We start from the raw sequence: 19912 nt of genomic DNA, 5'->3' as shown, positions 1-19912 counted from the left end.
ATATACTCAAGTGCTGCAAGACACACACACACACCTCTACGGCCGTATGAAAGTGATATATGTATACTACATAGATCGACTTTTCAATTCGAACGAGCTGTAGAAGTGAAGCTCACCTCAAATAACGGTCGATGGAGGGGAGTATGCCTCGGTGTGAGGATGTTGGAGACCACGTGGTTGGCGGTGAGATATTGGCTAGATGATGCTATCAGGACATGTCTATCCCTCCTCTATATGAGATTTTATGAGCCCTTGCCGTAAACTGCCTTGCCCCGTGCAATATTTCACCTACTAGAAACAAAATGAAAAAGCTCAGCCCCCTCACGGGGGACCTCCGCAAATCCCTGGAGACTCTTACCAGCCTCAGGTGTAGCGATGCAGCGGTTTTTCACGAGACTCAAACTCGCGACCTGTGCAAGCGGGGTAATTCACTCGCGTTTTCCCCCGCTACTTTACAGGCCTTGGTGACAATTCACTGTTCTCTTGTTCATCACGGTTCATCACAGAGGTGTCTGGAGCTGTGTCTTCGAGGTCGACTTACATGCCTGGGGCTGTTGGCCGGCAAGCTCCCAACCACCTCATCGTCGAGCCGTGGCTGGCATCTAGTGGTTAGCGTTTAGGGGATTTGAGCGAAGGATTATAAGCATCCCGGCCTTGTAAGTCCGATACACGGTTACAATAAGTATCAAGGTTCCCGAGAAGGTTTGCCAATTCTGCACACAACGAACGAAACCGCATATACCGGGATAACTTAGTAACGAAGATAGCACACACTTAACTACTGCGACTCCTTCGGGGCAGGAAGAAAATGTCAGATAGGTCGAGGTACAGACACGGCCAGCAACACACTCAGTCTCCCGCCGACTTTTCCCGTTTCCACCCTTTTCCTAGTCTGATTACAACGACCAAGCCAGCCATCCTCCAGCTATGGCAATACTGGAAAATCCGTTCAGTTCTGAAACTTGACATGAAGAATCCTGCGCAAAATATATCGAAATTGTACGTGGCCGTTCAGGTGTTGCACCTCCCAGTTATCGACCACCTTTGACCAGTTTTGGACCGAACTTTATTTGCTATTGTGTGACTAGTGATAGTGACCTGCTACGCAGAATCAGGTGCCAGGCGGATCTGAGTACCTTGTTATCGAAAAAAATGAAACCTTTGTGAGTGCCAGATGGATCACTTCTGCGATAAGTATAGAGATTCAGCCACCAGGGTTTGCTGTGATTCCGGTTCAACAGGTCCTCAACCAATGCCTTCGGTAAGGTATGTGAGGGCGGCTTTACGACATTGGTAGGATAATTCATACGGGACCAAAGTTCCACGCAATCGCTCCCATTCCGTGATAACTGAGTCTCATCATATTGTCCACTCATTCGAGTTGTCTTCGGCGACGGTAAATACAAAAAGCAGATCTAGGTGAGTGAAGGAACTTATATGAAATGGTTTCCCTCTTACTTCCGGGTATCGATCGTCCCGACTTCACGATGGGTAAATTGGTTTGGCTGGCACGAAGCTGGCACGGCTGGGTAGTGAACATTACAGAGTACGGACTAGAGCCGAATGGAGCGAAAGGATTCCCTCGAATCCGAAGGACCAGACTCGCGTTACAGCGGCACGCCCATAACACAGCAAAAGTACCGTGCTTGGCCCATTTGCAGAAGACAGCCATTCTGTATTCGTATTGTGCTAGCTGGTAACACACCCCGGCTGCCTTGAACCAATTGGGCGAAACCAGCCACACACTTGTCAGCAACCGGGCAGATTCCGCTCTATGTGTGGTGGCATTGGCAAACCAGAGGTGGAAAGCCTCGAAAGGTGCCTTGGAAGCTTAGCCCCGAGAGGTTCCGGCACGGAACGGAAGGTAAAATAAAGCTTGTGTACTCTGTACTGTGTACGGATACCTTGATTTCCTTCGTCTGGAGGTTCTAAGCCTCATGTACCCGGCATGACTTGGCATTCTGGAGTCTTAGGTTGTCTCTTTCCAGCTAAGGGATTCGTGGTATGTGGGGTTTACCGCGCACCACCCCGCTTACAAGATCACGACAGGATCCATTGATATCCTATCAGCCTCCTCAAGTGAACAGAGTATGTTGTGCTGCGTCCGGGGAACTTTTGGCATCATCTGTACCCGTACGTCTTCCTCCCGGGGTCATCGTGCATAATACAGGGACAGGATGTGTATGGGATACCTTCAGGTACGTCGTTGCTTGTGGCAGGAGCTTGTGAGAGCAGGTCAGTCAGACCTCAGACGGATTATGACTGATTGTCTGAAGCCTCAGGCGGCCGCCATTGGCTATGGGTTGAGTCACCAGGACCACGTGACCTGAGATCGGACGTCGTTGACCAATAAGAGACGATTATACTCGCCGAAAACCCAGCGCCCGGCTCACAAGTTGTGGGGCATATAAGCCAATCATATTCCTTTAAGTGGGCCTCTTAAGCCGTATATGCATCTCTCATTGGCCTCATCCCCAGACACCGTCCGCACTACGCTAAACCGCTTTCATCTCGCCGACGAGCTCAATCAAAACCACCGGCTGCGCCTTGCTGGGGTACCGATGGACAGCCAGTTGCGGCCTCAGCAGTGAAATACCATCCATGACTCCGGCCTGGCTCACCCGCTTCCCTCTCGAACTTCTCTTTCCAATCTTCAATACTGAAAAGCCGAATACGTCGATTAGCAGACCCGAGTGAAGCTACTCCAAAGCTGGAGAACTTCCCTTGATCCGTCTCTTGTCCCGCAACTTTTCCCTTCAACAACACCCCATCAGCCAACTTAGGAGGAATCCAAGTTGCTGACAAACTGCCTGCCCCTTGCAAGCTTCGTCTCCAGAGACAATCTCCCATCTAGTCTCATCACCCGGTTTACACCAAATTCATATTGGAAATCGCCTCGAACGAGAGCTTTCTATCAAGGTGAGCTTTAATCTCCATACGACTTGGTGTATCAAAGCGATTCCCAAGGCAGCATGTAGTTCCTCGGTGGGAAGATCTGGGGATTTAGACACTTCGCCATCACGATGTATCTTGTATCACTTTCACGTAAAAGCAGACAACCCCCCCCCCCCCAAACATCGTCCTACCTCAACTCGACATATACAGAATTCCGGGCAGCTTGATGTAGGATATGAGTCCGGCCAAACAATTACTTACCCACTCTCATTAGCAAGCTTTCAGCAGACTTGGGAAACAATCCGGTCTTAGTTACTGCAGGGATCCGATTCCCCGTCACCATATCTTCTACATTCCGCCGCATACCTTCCGTAGCCAACACTATCAACGCAATGTCCGGCGTGATACGAAACCAGTCTACCGCTGCCTTCCAAGGCTTCTCTATCTCTCAGCCCTTCCTTGGCGCGTCTCTGCAGTTCTACCCTGAGATGGGCACCCAGGAACTCGACGACCTTGTCAACGCCTACCTCCCCGGCTCTGCCTCCATTCAGGAGAAACGAGCTACCGTCTCCATGGACTTCTTTGCATTCTCTCAGCTCACTGGAGAGACCTTCAAGTACTATCCCGTTGCCAGCGATTCCAGCAGCTCCGCCATCTCCTCTGCCGGATCTAGCCCCATGCAGAACTCCAGCAGCAGCTCCAACTTCGTCTCCCCTGTTATTTCTGACTGGTCTTGGTCTCAGTCTACGCCCGGCTCAGCCTCTGCGTCTACTCCCGCGTCCCTCAGCCAGGAATCCGTGTACTCCAAGTCGTCCAAGAGGGCCGCATCTTCTGTGACAAAGCCCCAGGCTAACGACTTCTCCCACCTCCCTGGGATGAAGATCATGACAAAGGATGGTCGCGATGTCACAAACTCTGCTTCTCGCGGTTGCAAAACCAAGGAGCAGCGTGATCATGCGCATCTGATGCGCATCATCAAGGCATGCGACGCCTGCAAGAAGAAGAAGGTCAGGTGTGACCCTAGCCACAAGAAGCGCACCACCACACAAGCACAGGGTGCGGCCGCGGCTCCAGCGCGGTCGGCAAAGAAGGCCAAGACGTCGAAGAGGGACTCGCCAGTAGCAACCGAAAGGTCACCACAACCAAGCACATCATTTTCAACACCAGCATTGTTCACAGAGCCCTCACTCGCGGACCTCGACATGCTCGATATGGCAGATTCTTGGGAGTCCTTCGTTCAGTTCGATGACGAGCCCGCCAACGTCGCGCCTTTCGAGTACGACTTCTTCTTCGACCCTGCGGGACACCTCACTCCTGAGTCAAGCCAGTCTCCCATTACTCCCTCGATGGTATTCAGCCAGTCTCGGAACGGCTCCGATGGCCTACAAGACGTGGTTGTCAGCAAGCCATTTACCGACGAGCTCGATGTCCGGCCACCGGCGCTTCCTTACCTGGACTCTTCCCCACGCATCAGCAACTATGTCGACTTCAACCTCTACTCACCCGAGCCAAGCTTCTTGGACGACGACGTTGCACTGCTCAGTGACATTGGTACTACTATTACCACCAAGGCCCAGAGCACGGTGTCTCAGCGCCGCAGCTCACCTCAAAGCGGCGAGTCGTCAGTTCAGCAACAAGTGCACCTCGGTCGCTCTCCGACGGCACCAGATGATTACTTGGCAGACGATATCGGAGTACCAGTAAACCGAACTGCACTGGGAGGAACCAGCGTCGCGGTCTGTCGTCACCGTCACCGTCCATCGTCTGTAGCAGTACATGCTGAAGTTCCGGGCGCTTTGATGGTAAGCATTCCTCACACGATACAACCTGAACTTATTCTGACATTTGAACAGACCGTGTCTGAGTCTCAATTGAGCCTATCCGACGTCAATGCAACATCCCGCAGTGTACGCTCACAACGACCTGCGGATCCAGCCCTGCAACCAAGCTCGCCACAATTACTACCACTGCCACATGCCACGTCCCGCGCTGCGGTCAATTCTTCGGGAGTACATGTCACCGCATTTGGCGGCGTACTGCCAGGAGTAGTTGGCCGTTCACCAACGTCTTCAGTCATTGCGCCCTCACGCTCCTCGACCGCCGTCGAGGAGGCGTCTTATTACGCGCATATTACGAGGACAATCAATGGCGCCAATGGCCGTGGATCAATTATTAGCGGAATGTCCAGCAGCGTCTCTCCGGATGCTCAGCTCCAGCTTGCCACGCCAGAGTCGTCAGAAAGTCGTCACAACACCACACATAGCGTCACCCGTTCCTCTGCTGGCGCCTTTGTACTAGGCGGGGTACGCATTCTGACGGGGGCGGTTGCGGGTGGTAGCTTGACATGCAAGCGCCGCTCTCTCGTCGACTGGCTGTCCAAGTCGCAGTGCCTGGTATACGTGGCACTCTTTGCGACTGTACTCGGGTTGGTTGCGCAAGTCCTCATGGTACAGGCGTTCGCCGGCCGATTCATTCAACTCGCTATTGGCCTAGCGATATACAAGGTCTACCACTTTTACTCAAGTCTCTATGACTCGAGACCGGAACAGAGCCATCTTGGGACCGCCACGTCAAAGCCGCAGGGCTTGAGCGACGGCGCGAGGCTTCTCTCCTGTGTCAGCACGAGACTACGACGTACCTGTCGACAGAACCAATCCGCACAAACCCCGGTCAACGGGGCGCGGATAAAGGTTCTGGGCCTCGCGCAAGGTCTCTCATGAGATCTTGTGTCGACCACCTGCGGCTTGGGCTAATGGCCCTGGCTTGTATGGATATGATAGTTGTCGTAGTGTTTTTGTTGCTGTCTATTGGGAGCGTTGGTTTCTGAGATACCCCTCTGTTTTTTGATGAGACGTGCATTCTTCACGAATGGCATGCACGTCAGCTATATCATCGGGCAAGGTTGTGTTCTGTTGTACAGGCTGGAACCAGGTATGCTGGACACGGAGCAGTTGCGTATGAACTGCTGTATAGTCTAGTTAAATTTGGTGGTAGCGTCGTACGATATAATATAACTGCCTTGCTCACACCTCTTCATGTTGACTTTCGCCCGACGTGCACTCAGTGTATACGGACACGACCATTCCAAAGCTGTAGAAGGGCTTGCCAAGGACCTCGGACTTCAGATTCGTCCTTCATCTCAACACGAACTTGAGTACCCTGAGAAGGATACGTTCAAGTGGTCAGTGCCACCGTTTGACAGCGGGGTCACGTGATACCATGTGTTCCCACCTAATGCAAACTTCATTCATGGCAATAGGGTAGATCGGGGCCAAAACTGATTCAACCTTGGCTCCTAAAAAGTTAGGGGTTTACGTGACTAACAATACTCCTTTTCCATAGTGAGTAGCAAGCCAGTCAAATAGTTTTATTTGCTTTATTGTCTCGAGCGACGTGTGCTGACTACAGCCAGACTGAGTCATCCTTGTTTGTCACTCTGCCACTTACTTGAAGTCCTGTTCAGGGCAATTCTTAAACAACAAGCGCCCAGTATCGCATGTGGTTTCAGTTCAGGTGCTCTTCAAGGCTTTGGTCCACACTTCGTTTCAATAGGACAAGTATTGAAGGACAGCCTTGCCCTGGACTTCTGCAGTAGAGTCAGATAAGGAAACATACAGAACCCTTCTGACACTTGAAAAGTCGGTTGCAGTCTTGAAACTTTCCCAGTCAAGTGCCAACAAAAGCCCTTGACAACCCAATTCATTGTTCGAACAGGAAGAGCAGCGACAAAGGAAGCTCTCGTGAGAGACGCAACTTCTTCACAGCTTACCCGAACTTACATTGCCTCGGGTGTATGTCTACCTGATCTAGTAGGCCAGGGATTCTCCAAATACAAGGGCAGCCTACAACATTCTACATTGGCCTGTATCGAAATACGCTATACTTTGCGTCGGCCTAGAACCTCTCGGTCCCTTGTCTACTTGACGAGACTACCGTAGTCCAGTCCGTTGCTGCGGCTCTGGTTTAACTCGGGACACACAGAGCAAATAGCCCCCATTCTCATTTCTTCGGGAAGGCAACGATTGTCTACATCTCTGAAGTCGTCAAGTGCTCTCTGCACCTTACCTTAGTGCCAGTCGTACTGCGTAGCTTGAATCCGTGGAGGTTCTGTGGTACCCAGGGTAGAAAGGCATGCAACAAGTTGGTTCCTTCCCAAAAAAATTCACCATGAACGCTCCTGCCTCTTCAGATGCGCCTCCAGGTGGACCTGGGCCTGAGTCTGGGCCTCGAACCGGAACACAGGACAAAGATAGAGGAAAGCGGGCTTCGACAAGCAAGTTCCTGCAAAACATATTTTGCCGCCTCAAAACCTCATTCACCCCCAACTCCAAATCACCATCCTCTTCCTCACCTACCTTAGCGCCCTCGTCCCAACTACCAGCAACAAATACCGCCCAAGCACAGCCAAGCCAGGCAGGGCAGACATCAGTGCAAGAAGACGCAGAGATGGCTGGCGTTCTTACTCGACACAGTCAGTCGACTGAGCCTGCGCTGCCTCTATATCCCTCCAGCAAGGCTCCCGTTCCCGCTTCGGGAGATGACAAGGAGAACCAGCCCAGCGCCCCGGTGGTCTCCGTTCCAGCTCCGGCCCTGAGCCGTATGAGCCTGGAATCCTTCGGTCGGCCGCGATCATCAGCCTCCATCCCCCAGACCACGCTCACACCTCTCAGCGAAAGGCCTATGCACCAGATGCTAATGGATCAGGCATTGGATATGGTAAGCAGCTAGACCGACCAGCAAGTCCCCTCATAGCAATGGAACACCCCTAATATCGTATCCAGGCTCGACTAGCACTGCGCACCAACGAGACGCCCGTTGGCTGTGTCCTTGTCCACAACGGATCGGTCATTGCGAGAGGCATGAATGCCACGAACGTAACCCGGAACGGTACCCGCCATGCTGAGTTCATGGCATTGTCTGCACTGCTGTCCTACCGACCCAACAATAGTGAGGAGGCCGTCGAGGCTCAGCTTCGCCAACAGGCCAGCGAACGTTCCAAAGTAGATGTTCCTGACGATGAATCGGATCTGTTCCCGGATGACGACGAGTATGTCAGGAAAGGTCACCTCTACCCTTACGGCCAGAAGCTTCATCTCGATCCTCGGGTCGACCGCTCTATCGTCAGAGAGTGCACTCTTTACGTTACAGTCGAGCCCTGTGTCATGTGCGCCGGACTTCTTAGACAGCTTGGGATCAAGAAGGTCTACTTTGGCGCTGTCAACGACAAGTTTGGTGGAACTGGCGGTGTATTCAGCATCCACAAGAACTCTACAGACACCCGCCAAGACCCCAACCCAGTCACTGTTCTCAGGCCGATCCAGATCAATGCATCCAACGCTCCAAGGCCGGCAAGCTCTGCGTCGGGAAAGAGTTCCCTCAACAGCAATCGTCCCGCGAGCCGAGGTGGCGATGGCGGAAACGTCGAGCCAGGTTTCGAAGCAGAAGGTGGTTGGGGCCGCGACGAAGCTGTCGGTTTGCTGCGGAGATTCTACGTGCAGGAGAATGGAAGAGGTAAGTCGTTGATTAAAGGGGGCCATCGAGAAGCTGTAAGCTGACACCTTCTCTAGCACCAGTGCCGCGCAAGAAAGAAGGCCGCGCTGCTAGGTTGGCAGCCATGGAACAAGCTGGAGGCGAGGGCGGAACGCCTATGCCATCCGAGGCTTTTGACGTCGCTGACGGCGACGACCAAGGTGCCGCTGGTAATGGTGCTTCAACCGTCTCCAATGGCAGTAAAGAGAGGGACGAAGCTTGAGTGCACCGCTGAGTATTTTCAAAAAAGCCGCACGCATTACATACTACGGGGATTGATCATTACATGGGGTTATCAACACTGATGGGACGATCCACCATTTATCTTAGATTGGTTCTATTGTACTTTCAACGAAAGGCAACTAATAATAGACGAAGATGCATCATCATTCGGGTATCCTATCCAATTCCCCAATGTGGTACTCAAATGACTAATATCCCACAAAACTCCTCGAAAAAGACTTCTTTTATTCCGCTCATGACGAGGACCTGTCACCATGGGGGGTGATGGTCTCTCCAATCTCCTTGTCCTTGCCGGTGACAGAGCCGCCCTGCTCAGAGCTGATGGTCTTCTCCAGGGGCTGGGGCTCGGAAGCGGCATGCTGGTGTTCATCAGAGCGCCAGAAGTCCTTCTTTCCCTTGAACGCGCGGCGGACCCAAGGCGGCAGGATACCGCCAGGAATGCGCCAGGTCCAGGGGTCCTTCTCGTTCTTGTTATACGGAACGATGCGGCCACCGGAGACCTTCTCGATGACCCAGACAAGGCCGTTGATGAGGATGTAACTGCAGACACCACCGATGAGGCCGTCGGCAATAGAGTAGGTGAAGGGCATGAGTGCGAGGGTGATGAAGGCGGGAACGGCATCACCCATGTACCTCCAGTTGATCTCAGTGACAGCGCGTACCATCATGGATCCCACGAGAACCAACACGCAGCCGGTGGCCCACGAGGGAATGGAAGCGAAGATGGGAGCGAAGAAGATGGAGATGAAGAAACAGATACCGGTGACCATGGCAGTCAGACCGGTCTTGCCTCCCTCAGAAATACCGGCACCGGACTCGACGAAGGCAGTGACGGGGGGAGTACCGAAAAGGGCACCAACGGAGATGCTGAGGGCATCGACCATATAAGCGACGGATGAGCCCTCGAAATCCTGAGTCTCCTCGTCGATGAGGTTGGCGAAGCGGGCCATGGAGTAGAGGGTACCTGTGCAGTCGAGGATGTCGACATACAAGAAGGTGATGAGGGCGAGGCCGAAAGCACCGCTGTATCCTCCGACGTTCCACTCTTGGACGTTGAGGGTCCTCTGGATCGGGTGGAAGTCGACAACCTTCTTGAAGAAGTCAAAGTTGGAGTCGCCGATGACGGTGTCAGGGAAGTAGGTGACAGAGGTGTTACGGGGCCAGGAGATGATGCTGACGAGGATGATTCCGGCCAGGATGGCGCCCTTGAAGCGGTACATCATGAGCATGACTGTGAAGATACCACCGCAGAAGATGCCGATCCACATGGTGGGGTTGCGCATCTTGGTCGAGGACGGGCAGAGACCGTCAACCTGCTCGCTCGCGATGCAGCCAGCCAACTCGAGGGGGGTGGAGGTGGCGCCGACAATCAGACCGATACCCTCGCTGTAGGTGAGACCGATGAGGGTGAGGAAGAGACCGATACCGACACCGGTGGCGAGCTTGATGGAGCGGGGGATGGCGCGAGCGAGCCATTGACGCAGACCGAGCAGGGCGAGGCCGAAGAAGATGAAGCCCTCGATGAAGATGGCGGTAAGGGCGACCTGGTAAGGGACGGCACCGGTTCCGTGGTAACCGACGACGGAGTAGGCAAAGTAGGCGTTCAAGCCCATACCGGGAGCGCAACCGACGGGCATGTTGGCGAGGAGGCCCATGAAGAAGGTAGCCAGGGACGAGATGGCGGCGGTGGCGGTAACGATGTCGCGCTTGACCTCTGCCACGCAGAGCATGTAGTCCTGGTCCTTGTCACAAGTGAAATCGTCGGCGTTGCGCGGGCAGACGCAGGTACCGCCGGAATCGGCGACGATGGAGGAGTTGACGGCGATAATGTAAGCCATGGCGAAGAAGGCGACGAGACCGGCGCGCATCTCGGTGAAGAAGAGTGATCCCTTGCGCTCACGGGGCTTTTTTCATGACATGTTAGCATACTTGTCACGCATCATCATTGCGACACCTTGCCCTGCGCGCTTTGCGCAAAGAAGCGGCGGCCGTGTGGTCATGTCGAAGGAGTTGTGGTGGGAAGTTGGGGAATTGGCGACTTACATGGCCGGAGCCCTCAAGCTGGAACCACCGACCGACCGGGCCGGCGGCGATCTTGGCGTTCCATTTCTGGATGAACCCCATTTTTGCACGAAATTTTTCGTCCTTTCTTTACTTTTCCAGTCCGCAATGTTTCGAATGGCGATAAACGGTTGGGAATAGGTAGTCTTGCCAAAGATAAGAAATATTATCGGCAAGGACTTTAATAAATAAAAGAAATGTGACCCGAGATCTGATCGATGTTGACAAAGCCCGAGTGAGATTGCGGCGCGGATGTCGAAGATCTGAGCTGTAGAGAAAAGCAAGTCAAAGCAAGACAAGCCGAAGCCGGGCTTCTTAACTAGTTTTCTTGACAACTGCGACAGAGCAGGGGAAGAGCCCAATCAGGGGGATGAGATGAGATGAGATAGGAATCGGGAGTGGCCGTTGAGGCACCGATTAGAGGATGCTGGACAGCGACGGGGGCGAGGATGGGAGGCGAGCCTAGAGAGACAACATCGACAAACCCAAGAGGGCGGAACGGTGGATGGTTTTTATCAATGGCTAGGACTGGCACGGGCAATGGCTCATAAACAGGATAGAGGCAACGGACCGCGCCCCCCTCCTCTTGTGGACGAACGACAACGGCCAGTCGCGTTATCAAAGAAAATCTCGAGCCATTATTTATTAGTGCGAAAGGATTATCATTTGCTGGATCACCGAAAAGGTGGGTGGGCAGCATAGCAAGGGCCCAGGCGTGGTGGATCAAGAAAAAGCTGTGTACTTTCACTTTTGCCCGGATAGCTGAGGTTGCCAAGACCAAGATGGCAACTGGGAGCTAGGATGGGCATGGGAGAGAAAGAGAGTGAGATGGGACTCAGAGATGGGCATGGGAGACGAACCGGGGGGTGGGATTCCTGAGAGTTACCCTACAAGTTACCGCGTAGACGATGGACGAAGGCGAGGCCAAGCCAAGGGTCACGGCACCCCCTTCTAGGGCCCAGCTTCCGAACCTCCCCAAAGACTAGCGCGACGCCCTTATCCTGGTCCCAGTTTTTATTTCTCGCATGCAGTCGTAACGACTTCATCGAGTTCTTGTCTCAGTCGGTGCATACACGGACGGCGGGCATGGCGTGGCATGGCATGAGATGGCGGCACCGGCCTCGAAGCGCGCAAAGCCATGTGCCGGAGAAGCTCAACTCGACTCACTGGAGTCCATAGACTGAGCCCATTGTGGGATTGTGGACACAGCCTTCTTGCTGGCACCTGCTTGTCTGCTTTAAAACTGGTCAATGGGGCCCGAATACCTTGACATGAGCTCCTCCATGTGGGCGTGAAACGTGGGACTGTGGATGCGCCGAAAAGATACATGTGGTGTACGGAGTAGGTGGCATGGCGGCGGCGGCGGCGCGGCATGTCGTCCAATGGCACACACAGGCAAAGAGCAAGATATCGGACCCGAAAGATGAAAGAAGTGACAGGCCGAAAGCAGCGTTCCAGCTATCTGGATTGTGAACGGGCTTGCCCCATTCCGAAGCCAACACGCTATTCAGGGAATATGTTTACTTTGTAAGTAGAGTTGGCCCAAAAAGCTCAGACACCAACGATGGCCATGTGGTGATAAGTTGCGAGTTTCTAACCAGATACGGCATCATCAATTGGAAGTAACAGGCTGTACGGATAGCAGATGAGGGAAGCTCTGGGCCGTCGGCATGGTGGCTTCTCTAGCTGCGCTGCCTTTTGCCAGGTCACATCGATAATGCGCTGTGTCGGACGCCATTGGAGACGCCATACAAGGACAACAGCCTTTGATATTGTGGTGACTGTGAGATGGCGAAGCACAAAGAGATGGCGCTTAGGCATGAAAGATGTATCATGTATGTAGGCCGGGGGCCGACGGCAGCGGAAGGCATTTGCCATTGGTAGCTGAAGGCGAGGCGAGGCAAGCAAGCCAGTCCAGGCTGCAGATGCCCCGTATTACATGGGGAAATGGAAGGCTGTTTGGAAGTTTTGACGGGGTTCCATTTGCAATCGGGTTGTACTCGTCGTGTATCCGTATGTATTGCGTATTCTATTGATGGTATTGACTGGTGTCGGTAGTGGTTGTCCAGAGCGGTATGCTGGGCAAACATGGTTCTTGATGCGCCAGTGACAAGCAGATGTGGAAAATCTTAGCACATATCAATCGAGGGCGGGGCCAAAATGAGCGTCGCAACAAAAGTGCGTGCGTGCCCCCCCCCCCTCCCCCCGCCGGGCCTGCCCTAACTTTTTTCTTAAAGTACCTTACGGAGTAGCCTTAATAAAGTGACCCGACCAGATCCCCAGAGAAGAGAGTTGCGCAACGCGACCAGCCCAATCAACTGGCAAGAAAGGTCGGACAGGTACTGCGGCAAAAGAGCATAAAGAGACGGCAGTGGCGCACTACATCAGAAGAGGCTAAGGCAGTGTAAGTGTGCCTAAATGAATTGCGGATACATCCCGCCTGCTTCAACAGGCCGAACCTGTGGAGCTAAGGCAAGGAACTGGCCTTTTTGGTCGGTGAGTGAGCCGCCTTTACTCCGTGACGGCTCCAGAGTGTTGACGCTGGTTGTGATACTCGTACCTTAGCACGGAGTACAGTCGCTGCCTATTGCCAGGACTCAGAACCAGTGAAGGGTGGCACACCTCAATTAAGGTATGTGTCGTGCCTGTGCTCCGGACTCTGTAGAGTCTGTACAAACACCACAGGAAGTCGTGGCAAGTTGCAACAACATCACGTCGCCGGGCGCGTCAGTCAGGTCAGGTCAGGATTAAACTCAATGGAACATGCTGCTGACTTGCGCCTTACCGATCCATGCGACCTTGCGACCTTGCCTCAGCTACCTAGCTGGCTTAGGTCCTGACTGCATACTATCCGGGCAAGTGTGCTCCGGTGCTACTGCACCCAGGCAAAGGCGGAAGCCGCTCAACGTTACAGGTTCCTTTCTTCTTCCATCTCAGCTGCCTTAGCACTTACACATACATACGGAGTAGCTTACCAAGGGTACTCCGGACCATAAGTTACGAATACTACGTGTTGGCGGTGTTGCACACGTTGGCAGTTGCCCGAGAGGTATGTAGGTGTCTATGTATAGGTCTTTCCCGGGGTTTGCTCTTTCCCGCTGTCAATGCTGTCGTCCCTTTCCCTTGCCGCTGTTCATTCCCTCTTCTTCTTCTTCTTCTTCTTCTTCTTCTTCCTTCCTCGGCGGGAGACAATGGGACAATGGGAAAGAACATGCGCGTCGTGCGTGATCGAGGCAACCAGCCCCGCCTTTTCCTCACACACATTGAAAAGACAGAAAACAAAAAACAAAGTACCGGGTGTCGAGGTTCGAATACCTAGGTATTCAAACATGTTCAGTTTTGCTCCTGCTCCTGCTCTGCCCCACAAGCTTGCCTTCCATTGAGTTCCCTCCTCCCGTGGCCATGGAGTCAGATACCTGCGCCGTATTACTGCAGCACGGTACCTAGGTATACCCAACCTTCTAAAGGTCTAGAAAGACGGAAAAGCTAATTAAGGCAAGATACCTGTCCTCTCACTCGATTCGACCAAACTACCTAAACCGGTCGCCCGATTGTCAGCTTCGGAAGCGGGGCTCTTGCTGAATCCGAAGCCATTGGCCGTGGCTGTGATCCACCTCCGAAGCTAGGCTCTTCTCGGGGCGAGCGGCCGTGGCCGAGCGGGGCCGCATCTGCCATCTGCGATAAGCATCCTGACCCCCCTTGGTCGGGGGGTTCTGGCCTTTGTCAACTGCCTTCTGAGTTCTGTCAACCTTATCAGCCACTCCATCCATAAGCTAATTACCATCTCCAGACCTCATCTCGTTCTAAGGCACGCAGGCACCAGGTCCTCGTGTTTTCCATTGCCTCGGTCCCAAGGTTTCTTGAACTGCCAGTCTGTCCAGTGACGATGGTCACGTATGCGAATTCACAGCGTCTGCCCGCCTCTTTGGTCAACTTCATTGATGGTCAACGAGATACCCATGTCACGATCGAAATCTGCCAAGCCAACTAACCCGCGTCCACCACATTGTATCGAATGTCTCACTTTTTTGGCGCTCCCATTCCTTAGCCTTATGCTGAACCAAGCTGCCTCGCACAAGCTCACCTTCGAGCCGTCTGTTGATTCTCGATCAGCCACGAAATTCTTCATGAGAGTCAAATGCGCACTCGGCCGCCGCCCAGCTCGGACAGCGGCGCACCTGCCCACCACCACGAGGTTTATCAAGTCTGGACCTTCCGCACCGTCGACTTGACGACTCTAGTTCGGACGGAGTAAGGAGTGCACTTTCACGGTCACCGGTCTGCTCCATTCATCGGTCAGATACGTTCAGTTGGCGTCAGCAGATAGCCAATCTGGTGCCTCCCATCCGTCTGGGCGATAGGAATCCCCCGAACCCCCCCCCCCCCCTTCCCAAGGCCCCGAGCTTTCCACTGATTACGACTCACGTTGACATTGCCTCCCCCAATCCGACTTGGCCCACCCCCACGACTTCCAAACAGGGGGAACAACGGCACTAACGCACCACCGCCATCTGACAGACTTGAGGAGAACCGCCCGGCCGGCATCCCCGCAAAAACCCGCCAAAGACATTGACTTCAAGGTCTCATAGACGACAGACATTCTGGGAACTATGGCTCGCATTTCTTCATCGCCAGTGCAGGCCGCCTTTGCATGGTTGAACTTAATTCCAACATGCCTTACTTCATCGGTGCTTTCTTCTTTCTGCAAAAGACCGGCAATAGGGTCTCATTGGTTGCCGGCTTGTCTTTGTCTATATGTGGCTGGCTGCTGGGCATGAGGCTTTGGAAGCCGTGGCGGTAGCCTTTGACCCAGCAAGCCAACGACAACATGTTACAGCTCCTGCTTGGCAGAGGCTACCTTCACGACATCTGATCATATACATCGCGCCCACCAAACTGCTTGCGCCGCGTCGTACGAGTTCCTCTATCACAGCAATAGTCGAGTTTGGGGGTCTGTCGTTCGTCTGATCTGGAGATCTTAGCCGAGCACAGATGCGGTGCCGTCTCGAGCTTGCGGTCACGAGTCTCCAATAGGGAATCCATCTCAGCTCATTCTGGTGGGAGATGGTACCTCGAAGCGAGGTTCGAGAGCAGCCTAATCCGTAGTGTGCCTTTGCAGTACGGTTCTAGATCACACCGAGATGAATCATTGTCGAGAAGTATTACTCCGTACCAGACAAAGAGTTCATGTGAGGACAACGAGTTCTCATGACAGCAACATCTCTGTTATGCGTCGCTTGGCATCCACGTATGTTAGTCGGGCGATTGCTGCGATCCATAATTCGGCATCAACATACTGTGACAAGCCAAGCAGATGGGCCTGTCGAAGAAATAGGCGTGTTGGAGGGTACTAACCTGGAATACGTCGCATCCAGAAAGCTGGGCGAGGCCGCAAGAGACACACGACCCATGTCCCAAACGGGCCTCGTTGCTTCTCCTTATCTGCCGGGCCCAATTTTTCTTCATGTACAGAAATGCTGAAGATACGATGACCAACGCGCCAACGCAACTTCCGCAACGGCTGCCAGGCTTGCACGTGGAGTGGGTCTCTTCTTCTCGATGTCTGATTTCTATTGCATCTATGCATCCGACCCATGGATACATTACAAGAACTAATGTCGAAGAACTCGCCTTGGCCCCATTTCGCGGTCGTGACCGCACGGAGAATTAAGAATGGAGGAAGCACGAAGTCGCTACAAATACTGGTACTGGTATGGTATTGGAAACCACTATCTCGGATCCGGGCGTACAGAACCTCTCAGATTCGGACTATACCTTATGTCTCTGACACACATCGGTTATCCATAGGTTGCTTGTAGCCTCACACACCCGTCTTCCTACGACGACCACCACCGGCGTTTCGCACCACCACTATTCACTTCGTCCGATGGCTGCAATCCACTCAACAAGTTATGGCGACTCAGTCGTCCCATGGCTCCGGGACGACGGCGGCAATTACGGCAGCGGTATTCCCAAGGCAATCCCGGAACGACGGCACAAACGGTATCCACACTACCGGACGAATTCAAGCTACCGATCACGGGAGAAGCCGAGTTCCTCGCTGCCCCCCCAGCCTCCTCTAGCCCGGGCGGGGCCGTGCCGACGACGGGGTATCCGCGGCTCGCCGGGCGGGCGCGCTTCATCGAGTCATCCATCGGTTGATTCGAGACTGATGGTGAATTAAGGCAAGCCAAGTGGCGCTAAAGCCTTCACTGGGTGGTAATTTGGAGGAAACCGTCTTGTCATCCAGGCTTGCGCCTAGTGCCGTTCGTTGAGGCAACCCATCGAATCGCCCACTTGTTAGAGAACCAAGTGTGCGGGACCCCGACCGCTTGAAATTTCGCTGTGTCGAGCCGTAGCCGGCAGACCCATGTGAGCCTTCGTCAGGAACGCCAGCAATGTGCCAATTGCTTCCTCCTGGTTGGACAAATAAAGCATCGATGTTTGCGATTGACACGAGGCAGCATCGCACCCACCCTCTCGTCGGACGGCATCCGACCTCCGCAATCCCCGGTAATGGCACCAGGACCGGTGCGGGGAAACGACAGAACTTAATCCTCTCCTTGACTCTCATCGACAATCAGCGAGATCATCGTGATCCTGAGCAGCCAGGGTGACCGAGGTCGCGACTCGCCAGTCTTTGTTTGGCCCTACTTTTGCATGACACGAACGGAATTTGGTCCTCTCCCAGAGCTTTCACAGTCCACAGATGGCCACTAGAGACGATCAAGCCCACCAGCTCCCTGGGGAGCCAGCGATATTGATGCCGTGCGCTCGATGGGTCACATTCAATTCGCATCGCGACGTCACCGATCTCTCGGGACCTAGGGGGAAACCCAATCCCGCGCAGACACGGAGACAGCAACAAGGACAGGGAGCTTATCACGCACCGCAGACTCCTTGCTCCTTTCGTGGACTGGATCTCACCGCCAAAGAGTACAGGCGTCCGCTTGTGGTTTGCGAGCGTATGGGCGACGGCGACCAAGTCATGTACTGCAGCGCTAGCGCGTGAGTAACGAAGTGAACCACTCAGCCTTTCACGCGCCCTGTCGTGGGTCGATGTGACGATGCTTACCTTATTCCAACGATGTGACGACGGCGAGAGTGCCTACCTGCCCGGAGAATTTGAGGCCCTGCAGCGGCTCCTTGACGATCTCTGGGGATGCCATGTCAGGAGCAGAATCACGTCCTCAATTTGCAGTCTGCTTTACCCTGACCTGTCGGCTCTATGCGCTAATTAATTGCAGAAAAGTATCTTTTCACTGGCTCAGGTGCAAGTAGAATGTCTGGAAAGATGACGAGGCGAGCAGCAGCACTGTGACGATGGTATCCGTGCAGACCCGACGTCAGCCGGCAGGGTGTTTGGTAGCAACGGCCGCTGGGACTGTCCTGGTGCCGAATACCGCCCGGAACCTAAGGTAACCAAGCTGGTTCAGGGGGAGGATCCGCCGGGCAGCACGGATGGCTACTCTGTGGTCCCACCAGCATATTCAGATGTCTTTGGCAAGGTTGGCTTTGGCAGCAGCATACGGAGTAGTTGCGAATCGGTTGCTGGCTTCTGAAGGCCCTTCTGGAATCAAGCGCGTATCAAGGAGCCACTCTCGCCTGATGATGCGGGCAACATGCGTACTGTACATCATCGATCAAGCAGGTGTAGGTGACACGAGTTTCAGTGCCGGAGTAAGCTGAGGGATTGAGCATCCCGGCCAATTGGGACTGGCGGTGTAACTGAGGGAGAAATGGCAATAGAATTGATTCAAGGCGTTCCGGATGATTACGGACAGCAGCGAGTTGGCCATCAGCATGGCAATGTCATAGTGCGGTAGAATCAATGCTGCGTAGGGCCATGTCGTGAGGGTATGATGCACCTCATGCAACGTGCATTGCGAATCAGCTCGGGGGATGCAGCACTGCCGGCTGCGGTGCTGTTGGTGATGATGGTTCTGAAGATACACAGACGCAGTGTGACACGACAGGCCATTCTGGCAGGGTAAGTAATGGGAGAGAGGGGTCCGGAGAGTATGTAGAGTGAGGACGGGGATTCGTTAGCAAGAGGTGTGAGTCGTGGGCAACGATGCGAGTTGTTGGAGTCGCAGCTGCAGGTTTACCTCATCTGACGTCACTGGAGAGGAGCAGCGGGCTGGACCCTGCATATCGCCCCAAGTTGTGAAGCGAGAAGAGCAAGGCCCGTCATTGGCTGCTTGGCAAAAGTTCCACTACGACTACAACGCTTCCTTGGATCTTTGGGGGACTAGCACCGCCGGCAGCGCTCTTTCCCGCCGAGGTGCGCTACAGTCTCCCCCTTCCCGACCTCGCCTGGGAGGTACTGGGAACCGGTGCTGTGTGCTTCGAATTCCGGACCGGGTGATTCTTCAACACAAGACAAGGTCCCCTTCTCTTGCTTAGCACCATTTCCCCATGCCTCACAGCCTTCAGCTGCGGTACCTTACGGAAACTCTGCCCGCAGTGTATTTCGCAGTGTGTGTGTGGGTGTGTATACTAAGAAAAGTAACCCGACCTTCCATGTCTAGGGCATTTCATCGTATTACTCGGTAACCCGTATAATACCAAGACAATGGATAATTCCCGCGACGTGTGGCAGGCCCGTTCAAGTTCAACGGTCCAACGGCTGGCTACCGGTAACAAACATAGTAGCGATGGTACCCTGTTTTGTTCAGCCCAGGGCAGGGTTCCACTGCATTCGTCTTGAATTGTCATTTCCTGCAACAAGGGCAATGTTGGTTCGCCCTTTTGGATTGTTGGCCATGAACCGCCGCCAAACCGCCATTCCCATGCTTCTAACCTTCTTTCTCCTCATGCGCTGCGCATTTCTCCACGTTGCCTTACTCGGACAGTTCGTGCCCCATCAGTTACTTTGGTACATACCGTGATACCTCATCTCAACTGTCCACTCTTCAAGTCTCGCGTGCTCCTGACTTCTCTTTCTTAGTGGCCCAAACGCAGACACTGGCAAGCTGGCACCTCCCAGTGAGGCGAAAGAGGCCCCCCCCTCCTCCCGCATCCCGTTCCAATGGAACCTGTCTCCTGCCTCCCAGTGGACGACGCACGCGACTGGACCGGGCCCAACTTGCCAGCGCCAGCAATAGCCCCCCCGCAAAACACCAGCGGTCAGCCGATCCTCTCTGGCGTGTGACGCTATCCCAATCCCCCTCGAGTCTCGTCT

General features: G+C 53.9%; 5 protein-coding genes across 5 annotated transcripts; 3 read left to right on the top strand and 2 right to left on the bottom strand.

Annotated features, from left to right (window-relative positions):
* Nucleotides 1-3287: 3287 nt before the first annotated feature.
* CTAM01_06178 (uncharacterized protein) lies at nucleotides 3288-5615 on the top strand (the record flags this gene model as incomplete). Its single annotated transcript, XM_060522207.1, has 2 exons — nucleotides 3288-4697; nucleotides 4749-5615. The coding sequence occupies 2 exons, from the start codon at nucleotides 3288-3290 to the stop codon at nucleotides 5613-5615; spliced, it is 2277 nt and encodes a 758-aa protein (XP_060382935.1).
* Nucleotides 5616-7026: 1411 nt separating this feature from the next.
* Nucleotides 7027-8647, top strand: CTAM01_06177 (tRNA-specific adenosine deaminase subunit TAD2; the record flags this gene model as incomplete). Its single annotated transcript, XM_060522206.1, has 3 exons — nucleotides 7027-7611; nucleotides 7677-8406; nucleotides 8463-8647. 3 exons carry the CDS (start codon nucleotides 7027-7029, stop codon nucleotides 8645-8647), a joined length of 1500 nt encoding a protein of 499 aa, XP_060382934.1.
* Nucleotides 8648-8900: 253 nt separating this feature from the next.
* CTAM01_06176 (permease) lies at nucleotides 8901-10791 on the bottom strand (the record flags this gene model as incomplete). Its single annotated transcript, XM_060522205.1, has 2 exons — nucleotides 8901-10571; nucleotides 10711-10791. 2 exons carry the CDS (start codon nucleotides 10789-10791, stop codon nucleotides 8901-8903), a joined length of 1752 nt encoding a protein of 583 aa, XP_060382933.1.
* Nucleotides 10792-17437: 6646 nt separating this feature from the next.
* CTAM01_06175 (uncharacterized protein) lies at nucleotides 17438-18290 on the top strand (the record flags this gene model as incomplete). Its single annotated transcript, XM_060522204.1, has 3 exons — nucleotides 17438-17496; nucleotides 17579-17736; nucleotides 18067-18290. The coding sequence occupies 3 exons, from the start codon at nucleotides 17438-17440 to the stop codon at nucleotides 18288-18290; spliced, it is 441 nt and encodes a 146-aa protein (XP_060382932.1).
* An 81-nt stretch (nucleotides 18291-18371) lies between these two features.
* On the bottom strand, nucleotides 18372-18695 carry CTAM01_06174 (uncharacterized protein; the record flags this gene model as incomplete). The annotated part of the gene is made up of 1 exon (XM_060522203.1): nucleotides 18372-18695. A coding segment is annotated over one exon (324 nt), but the record flags the coding sequence as incomplete, so codon positions are not given.
* Nucleotides 18696-19912: the final 1217 nt, after the last annotated feature.

The sequence above is a fragment of the Colletotrichum tamarilloi genome (assembly GCF_030869305.1).
Source record: "Colletotrichum tamarilloi strain Tom-12 chromosome Unknown Scaffold_17.1, whole genome shotgun sequence".
Classification (NCBI taxonomy): Eukaryota; Fungi; Ascomycota; class Sordariomycetes; order Glomerellales; family Glomerellaceae; genus Colletotrichum; species Colletotrichum tamarilloi.
This window is presented reverse-complemented; position numbering and strand designations above follow the sequence as displayed.